The 8,850-nt window shown below is 46.1% G+C and overlaps 1 protein-coding gene across 2 annotated transcripts in view; it reads right to left on the bottom strand.

Annotated features, from left to right (window-relative positions):
- Positions 1-708: 708 nt before the first annotated feature.
- LRIG2 (leucine rich repeats and immunoglobulin like domains 2) overlaps positions 709-8,850 on the bottom strand; it is a 54,472-nt gene continuing 46,330 nt past the window's right edge. The window contains exons 15-18 of one of the 2 annotated variants that reach the window (XM_040998295.1): positions 6,488-6,937; positions 5,806-5,934; positions 5,003-5,293; positions 709-3,081 (exon numbers count right to left, since the gene is read on the bottom strand). In XM_040998295.1, coding sequence (XP_040854229.1) covers positions 2,855-3,081; positions 5,003-5,293; positions 5,806-5,934; positions 6,488-6,937 — 1,097 coding nt within the window. In that variant the 3' untranslated portion in view covers positions 709-2,854. Of the gene's footprint in view, positions 3,082-5,002; positions 5,294-5,805; positions 5,956-6,487; positions 6,938-8,850 lie in introns of both variants that reach the window. The other variant, XM_040998294.1, reaches the window with a different exon arrangement.

Genomic DNA, 8,850 nt, shown 5'->3' with positions numbered 1-8,850 from the left:
GGATACAAGATAAAACGCTGGCATCGTTTCACATGTCAACCTGCCCTGTTCTGCCACACCCCATGGAGTTACCGCTAGCAGCCATGCGCTACCAGGCAGAAACACTGAGGACTCACTAAGCCTGTTTATGTTGAGGGGGAAGCACTGTCTGGTTAGTAACACAGGCAATCACTGCAGGCACTCCTTTGCTAGGATCAGAATGTGAACACCACAGCTACTTCACATCCAACCAGATCCCAGACTAGGTAGGTATTTAGGCAAAGCAGGAGTACCTGGGAAGATGGCCCAACCATGTGAGTTAACATAACAATCAGACAAAGGGGTTAAGGCCTTCAGCACTGGCTCATGGCCTCTCCTGGCCCTCTCTCCAGTGACAGCTCATCACCCTGGCTCTCCAGGGCTGCCCAGCCCCAACTCTACCTTTTCCACTTAAGAAAGCTGTGAGAGCCCGGTGTGTAGCTTAGTGGCTGAAGTTCTTGCCTCGCATGCACTAGGATCCCATATGGGCATTGGTTTGTGTCCCCACTGCTTCACTTCCCAACCAGCTCTCTGCTTCTAGCATGGAAAGCAATAGATGATGGGACAAAGCCTTGGGACCCTACACCCCACAAAATGGGAGACCTGGAGGAAGCTCCTGGCTTCATCAGATAAGTTCAGCTCCAGCTGACCGTTGTGGTCACTTGGGGAATGAACCAGTGGATGGAAGATCTTTCTGTCTCTCCTCTGTAAATCTGACTTTCTGATAATAAATAAATCTTAAAAAAAGAGAAAAAGGAAGCCTGCGAGAATGTGAGTGTGTATCTTCCAGGGACAACCTGAATTCATGGGAAAGACACAAACCAGCAGGCCCAGGGCTGATCTGACGTGGGCTGGCTGCAGACCTGCTGCTCTGCAGGGTCACAAGATTCACTGACACGGTCAAGATGCAGGCTCGTTTCCTTCCTCATGCACAGTTCTGAGATCATGACTCAAGTCAGAGTCAGCAGCATCACGCTTGTCCTACTCTAACAAACGGTTCATGAGAGCAGCTTTCTATTAACATCGTATAATCCTCTTTGGCTCCCAGAGGGAATTACAGACTCATAGAGTGTGACAGCTGGAAAGGGCTTTGGGGCATCGAGTCAATGCCCTCATTTCTCGAATGAGGGCTGGGACCCAGAGAAGAAAAGGGACTCGATCTGTGATTACGCTGCCCTTGGGGGAGCCGCCTTAGTTTGGAGCTGGCCCAGGACAAACGGCACCATAACCTGGCAAGCAGAGGGAGTACAGAGAAAAGGGATGAGAAGGCTGTGACATTTGAGTGGTTTGAAGTAAAAATAAACTGAGGGTGATAGCACAGAGAGGAAAAAGGCAGCCATGGCAGTCCTTTTAAAAGTGCTGCCGCCATGTGAGAATAATTCTGGGTAAAAACTAGCATGAAGGTCAGCTAAACTCTGACAAAAGGCTGAGCAGTCCTGAGCCAAGAATCTTGACTTACAACACAATGACCTAGAGAAGTTTGTTTGATTACAGTCATCTAGTTAAGGAAGTGATTAATAGGAGAGAATGGGACAGCCTGGGTAAGGAAAGCTGAAAGCAAAACGAAAGAATTCTGTTCCGTTGCAGGAGAGTGCTCTTTGCTTACAAGAACTCTTTGATATGAGAAACGCAAGAAAACCTTTGGTTTACATAATCACTGCAAAGACCATGCCATAGCTTTACAGTACAGGAATGCCCACCTGTTCTCCCAAGAGTCTACTTCGGTTCTGAAGGTGTACTGTGTGCACTGGCCAGACAGAGATGAAAGCAAACAGGAAAGAAGCAGTCTTTGGTTTCCCGTCAACAAAGTCCTATGCTGCAGGAACACGCTGGCTCCAGTCCCCCGCTCCATGTGTGCGCAGCTCTGACAGCAGCGCCTGCCTCCGCTGGAGCAAGCCGCTCACACCAGCAGGGGAGGAGCACCTGGCACTTGTAAACAGATGGCAAACGATTACACACACGCATCTCTAGGCAGGGAGAAAGTGGGTAATTACACTCAGACTGTGTGTGTGTATAGAGAGTCATTAGGTTCTCCGCCTCTTAAACACGTTTCTGAACAAACACATTGTGAGATGTTGTTTAAAACAGCTTTTAGGTCTCACTAAACCCAAAATATGACCATGATCTGAGAGGCTACTGTCAATATTATAACTGAATATTATTTATAATTTTGGCATATAAAAATATTTACATTGCAGCCAACATGTATGATCAATGAATAAAAAATTATTTATCAATACACTTATATTTACAATGAAATCCCTGGGCATTAGGGACAAAAATAAACTCACAATAAAAAACCTTTTGAGCTGGTACCAGCTGGTCAAGCCTGAGATGCTTTGCAAAGGCTTTGAATATCAAAACCCTCATGTCCACGAGCTGCTTCAAATCCCCCAAGAATCTCAGACACGTTTGGAGGGTCCCCACACTGTCCCTGTCCCTTGGAAGGAAAAGCAGACCATCGGAGTCGTGACACTTCCTCAGGCTCACTCTGGTGGTGGGACCACCTAGGACGCTCAGCAGCAGGGGGGCCTCCTGGCAGGCGGGGCTTGCTGGGCACATCCCCGGGCAGCGGGCAGGAGGCATGTTCGCCCCGTGTCTTCCTCTGCCGGTGCTGCGTATTTCTGACCCCTTGCTCCCATGTCCGTCACTTGCTACCCTTGCTTCGACAGGCAGAGGCCCAGACAAACGCCTGGCCCACCCCAGCGGGGGCAGGTGCAATCATAAACAAAGAGTAAAACAAAGGCTGACTTTGGGGTTACTTCTGAACGCTGAGGTAGTAAATACAAAATCAATAACTTTCAGTCTAGGCCTGTGCTTGATCCCGCAGTGAGTTTCATGTGCCCTCAGGACAATTTTGAATGTCCCGAGTCCTACTGAAATCAAGAGTGTGGTCGTGCAACCTGTGGCAGGTCACGGGGGAGGACGAGCAGTCTGGATCCCTCTCGGCCAGGCCTTCGTTCTGATGGAGCCGTGGTGTCTCGAAGACTGGTTGCTGGGAACAGGGAGGATGGGGCAGGCCCAGCTCTCTGTTCATGTTCCACAGAGGGTGCTGCAGTACTTCTGAGAACAAACAACAAACATCAATGGTGCCTGGAGGTCCAAGACTAACTTGCTAAAACTTATTGTCCTTCCAACCAAGTCGCCAAAGCAATAAACGTGGTCAGCCTTTCTGAACAAGGACACTGAGATGATATGTATGCTTGCCATTTCTCGGCCACAATTGGAAAAACAAAGCAAAGATTGGAATCATTGTCCGTCAAACGCCCTTCTACTCAACAAAATCAACCAATTGATTTCGGAGGGCATGCCAGTTAAGGGCTCTTCAAAAGTTCACAGACAATGTATATCATGAAAAAACAATGTATGGATTTCAAAACTTTTTGTAACAAAATAAACTTTTAATTTCATTTGCCATAATTATGCAAATTATCATTATCTATCGCGTACTTTTTCACCTGCCATGTCGGTGGTTCTGAGATACAGATGCAAGGGAAAGCGGTAGAAGTTGCTTTGTGGTATCCTTACTGTAATGAGAGTTTCACGACAAGCACAAATATCATCAATTCAGTGCAGCCATTACATCTTTAAACACACTCAAAACAAACAACCTTCCCTTCCAGCTTCCAGCACATGAGCTAACAATCCAAAGCAGCTCTATTTAATCAGTCAGCTGCACTCTGGTTGCCAAGATGTGCATTTCCCATTCCCACGATGAGCTCTTTCCCAGACTCCTTACTGCAAGTACCATTAACTCCACCAGATACTTTTGGGGAAAACTCAGCCAAATATTCTGAAAATACACATTCAGGAATAAAACAGGAATCCACGGGAAATGTAAGCTACAGCGGGGTTTCTCAAGCTTTCTCGAGCCACTGAAGAACCTGGGGATCCTGTTAAATACAGACTGACTCACTGGGTGTGGGCTGGGCTCAGGCCTCTGCATTTCTCACACGCTCCTGGGCAGCCAGTACCAATGCTCTGCCCCCACACCTGGAGGAGCAAGACGGTAAAGCACCCACAACACGAACTTGACAATGAGCCCAAGCACTCACCAGCCAGATTAAAAATTAAGACAGCCCCAAGAGTAGAAAAAGGGTGCATTGCATTTTTGGTTCTTAAACCCTTTTTCTGGCAACTCTACTAGGACATAGGAAAATGGATTTAGTGTTGGTACATGTCTCTCACGGACCCTGCCCGTAAAGAGACTGACTTCAGTAAGTTCTCCTGAGCCATACCCTCTTGGGAAATCTTCACAGTCTAAGAACAACAGAGCCTATCTGAAGCCTCACACTGTGTCATTTACCCCTGCCCAAGTGCTGGTGTGCATTCTGCCTTGCTCTGTACAACTGCAGGCCCACGTGAGGACTTTCATCTCATGCTATCAGGAAGGTGACAGCTTGGACGGACAGGCAAGCGTGCTTACATCTGCCCTGTCTGGTATAAAAAGCGCTCTCCCCATCTGACTGACCAAGCCGTTATCAAATACCGAATGTGCACAACCTGCACTTCTCCCGGGCCACACGGAATGAAGGACACTATCTCAAACCCGCTTCCTACCCATGACCCTGACCAGACCCAACACAGCGAGCAAGCACCTAGCACGCAATGCCGACACGCAACATTTCCCTGAGCAAAGAGCAACCAAACACTTCAAAATCATTTCACTAAAACGCTAAATTATATTCTTAGCATTTCAAATTGCCATTATTTAAGATGGAAGAAAAAAATGAATACTCGACATAAAACTGCTCTTAAGGCTTTCATCTTTTTATCCTCCACAAAAAGTTGCATTCTGCAGATGCAGACTGCTTCGTAAGTCCACTGTATAGCAATCTTTGGCTCTAGTTCCTACCACGTATCAGTGGCCAATCACTAAAGTACATCAGTTTGTTTCCTGTCACGTGGCAATGCTACCTATATAACAGAAGGAAAAAAAATTAGAAGCAAATGAAAACAAAACACAAAAAACTGCAACCCTTACCACTGTTTGCCTTTGTGGAGGGTAGTTTCTTCTCATTTGTCCTCTCATGGTTGGTGGGAAAGGCTGACAGCTCTCTGTCTGCTGACACTACCAGGCCCTCCAGGACTGTAGAGTCTTGGGGAGGATGTGTCAAGTAAGGCTCTTTGGGCATCTGACCCACAAGGCTGGACAGTGTCTGATCTAGAACATCCTCCTCAGCGACATAGGTGTACGGACAGTAGTCCCGGCTCCTGGAGTACATGTTGGCATTCTCACAGCAATCGGAACACATCACCCGGGGACCAGCGCCACCTAGTGACAACATGGGAAAGAACCCAAACACCCTTCAGTTAGGAATGCACTTGCGACAATCATCACGTTCCCTTAAAGGTTGTCTTCATTTGCCAGCACTTGCTTTACAAACCAGGTGAAGTTTCAAGGCCCTTCTACAAATGGATTCAGTTATTCCCTCAAATCCCCAAAGAAGACAGGATAAACACGGCACAAACTTAAGTAACCCGCCCAAAGTAATAAACAGTGCCAGAGTGAGAGACCCAAATTTGAAACCACGCACTCTGGTTCCAGAGCCCAGAGCCTTGAAATACACCAGCAGAAAGTGGTGTTACTTCTCACGGATCTCAGAGTAGAGACCTTTAAGTGTTCTTTTAAAAAATCAGAAATCTTCACGCTATTTTCCATGGGGCTGAATGTTTACACTGAGCATCTGACTCCAAAATATTTGCTTTAGATTAATGAGGAATTTACCAACTAAAAACTGGACAGGAGAGGATGAAATTGCTAACCCAGTAACGAAGTGTGGTTACCGTCAGTGCCTTTGTGGATGTAGCCGTTGCCAGGAGGCATGAGCTGCTGATGACTGCCTGCCTCTGAGTTGCTGTAGCCCTCCTGCGGCTCAGACAGCGTTCCCTGGGACGACAAGTAGCTGGGAATGTCTGCAGGTAAATTGAGCTCCTCTGTAACAGAGACATCTGCAAGTCAGAGAGCTGGGCAGTGGAGGTCAACAGACTATTTTGCACACATGCTCCTCTTTAATATTATTGGCCGGGCCCTGGAACCCCAATGCATTTCCCCAAACCATCTCTCATCGGCATTCTTCCCCAAGCTTCATTTAAAAGTGTTACCAAAAGAAGCACATCTCCTTTGTCCACAGCCACACTTGTCAAATCTATCTGGCTGAATCTCCTCTCTCACAGGATTTCAGGGAAGGGGGATGAGTGATGAACCTTGGACATGAGAACTTCTTTCTCAGCTTTGGCATTAAAGAAAGAAGATGCACCTTCATGTGCTTGGTAGACTATTGCACAAATTCTCAAAACATTACTCCTCAATGAGATTCTGTCGTATCAAGGAATTTAGCTGTTTTAACAGAAAACTTGCTTCTAATCCCCATGGTGTAATGTACCAGCGCTCCTCTTCTCTACTGAGCACTACTCCTGGCCTGCAGTCTTAAGTACAAGCCACTGGTGCCATCTGGCTCCCACTCACCTGTGTTGGTGATGCTATAGTCTTCACTTTTCCTTCTCATGTGGTAAATGACAATGACCCAGATCAAGGAAGTGCCCACGACACAGCAGACCACAACGATGATGACAATGCCAGCTGTGGTCCAGGCATCATCTTCATGCCCAAGGCCACCCTGAGAAGAGTCGCAGTTGGGGGATGAAATGACATTTAGGTAAATGTGGCCGCGTTCTGTTCCAAGGGTGTTGGACATAATGCAGGTGTATTTTCCAGCATCTTCCAGCCCAGCATCTACAATAATGAGCAGCTGGTTGGCTGCAGCAAAGAAGTGTCGTTCTGTTACCAGCAGTGGGCCATCATCTTTGGTCCAGTTCAGGCGAGGGGCAGGACTGCCTCCAGCTATGCACTGCAACACAGCTGTTTCACCTCGGGTTATTGTCTTGTCCTCCAGGGGTCTAACAAAGGAGGGTGTCTCTATCGAGAGAGAGGGTAAGAAAATCAAGTTAGCTAATTTTATTCCCTGAGTAAATTACTAAATTATACAATGAGGTTGTAATATAAACAGCACTTTCATAAACTCATGGGGAGATTATAACTTACTATTTCAGATAATCCAGTCTCAAAAAACTTGAGTCTTAATACAGCATTCCACCTTAGGATAGCAAACTATCCTAAATGCGGAATTCAAAGGTTAACACACAGATGTTACAAAATTAGTTGTAGTTTTTAAACATTAAGAAAAATATTTTTAAAACCTAGAAGAAAACTGATTATGAAAAAATCACAATTAAAAAAAAACCAGAATTATTTATTTGAAATGTAAGGTTACAGAGGGAGAGACTGAGAGACGGAGACATTGCAACGGCCAAGGCTGGGATGGGCTGAAGTCATGAGCCCAGAACGCCTTTCAGGTCTCCCACCAGGATGGCAGGGACCAGGCATTGGCGCCATTTTTCGCTGCTTTCCCAGAGAACTGAATCACAAGTGAGCTTACAGGACTTCAACCTGTTTCCATATAGGACTCTGACGCCACAAGCGGTGGCTCTACCTGCAGTACCACCACTGCCCACCCCACCATAATGCTTTAAGAAGACATTTTTTTTTAAGGACAGAGTACACCTTTGTAATGTATTATTCAATGGGAAAAAGTGGGTATATTCAACTACATAATAAAATTAGTTCGTCAAAAAAAACAAGTGCGGGGTGGGTATCTGGCCTGCTGACAGAGATGCCCACACTGCACACCCAGTCTGGCTTCTGACTCCAGTTGCCTGCTCATGTAGACTGCTCAGTTCCAGGCTCTGACTTCCAGCCTGGGGCCATTACAGACTAAATGAATTAGGAAAGTGAATGAGTGGATAGGAACTCTGTGTCTGATTCTGTCTCTCAAATAAATTAATAAACGGTAATCAAGAAATGAAAACACGCACACACACATAAATGGCAGGTGTTTGGCCTAGCAGTGAAGGTGCCTCCAGGGACATCCACATCCTCTCTCACAGCATCTCAGTTCTAGTTCTGGCTCTGCTTCTGCGTCCACTTCCTGCAAGCAGGAATTCCAATGCTGTGCTCCGGAGCGTGGCCTGGCGCAGCTGTAGCTGCTGCAGACACCCAGGCAATGAATCAGGGCATGGCAAGAGCTATGCCCCTCTCTGTGCCTTTGTAATAAATGCAAGCAAATAAAAACCTAAATAGATACACATACACACACAGAAATCCTTTTTAAAGCAGACTATGTTAAAATCTTTTCACTATGTTTTGAGTCACTTTCTCTCTTTTTCCTGATGTTCTGTTTATCTTATGTTCTTAAAATAAAAAACTGAGGCTGGTGCAGTGGTGCAGAATGCTGGTCCTGCCCCTGTGGAATGCTGTGGAATGCTGGAATCCTGTATGGGCACTGGTTCGTGTCCCAACTGCTCTGTTTCTGATCTAGCTCCCTGTTTGTGGACTCGGAAAGCAGCAGAGGATGGCTCTATTTCTTGGGTCCCTGCACCCACCTGGGAAACCTGGGAGAAGTTCCCGGTTCACCTACGGCCACTGTGGCCATCACTGGAAGTGAACCAGCGGATGGAACGCTTCTCTCTGTCTCTCTTCTCTTTGTAAAACAAATAAATAAAGAAAATAAGTAAAAACACAACAAGCTACTTATTCTTTTGAAGTAAACAACACAAAGAAACCAAAAAACTTTTTAAAATAAAAAACACATATCTGGGGAAAGAGAACTGGAAAGCAGAAACTTGCCTTGGATTTGAGTTCTATGAAGAAAAGTATTCTAATCAGAGACAGAACAGGTTAGTAGGGAAATTCTTAGAGAACAATATTCTCTCAGAACGCAGGACTGAGAAGGACTGGAGGTAAACAAGAAATCTAAACAAAAAAAAGCTAGG

The sequence above is a fragment of the Ochotona curzoniae genome, unplaced genomic scaffold (genome assembly GCF_017591425.1).
Source record: "Ochotona curzoniae isolate NIBS_2020 unplaced genomic scaffold, NIBS_Ocur_1.0 scaffold_1037, whole genome shotgun sequence".
NCBI lineage: Eukaryota > Metazoa > Chordata > Mammalia > Lagomorpha > Ochotonidae > Ochotona > Ochotona curzoniae.
The sequence above is the reverse complement of the archived record's forward strand: the minus strand, read 5'-3'. Positions and strand labels throughout refer to the sequence as shown.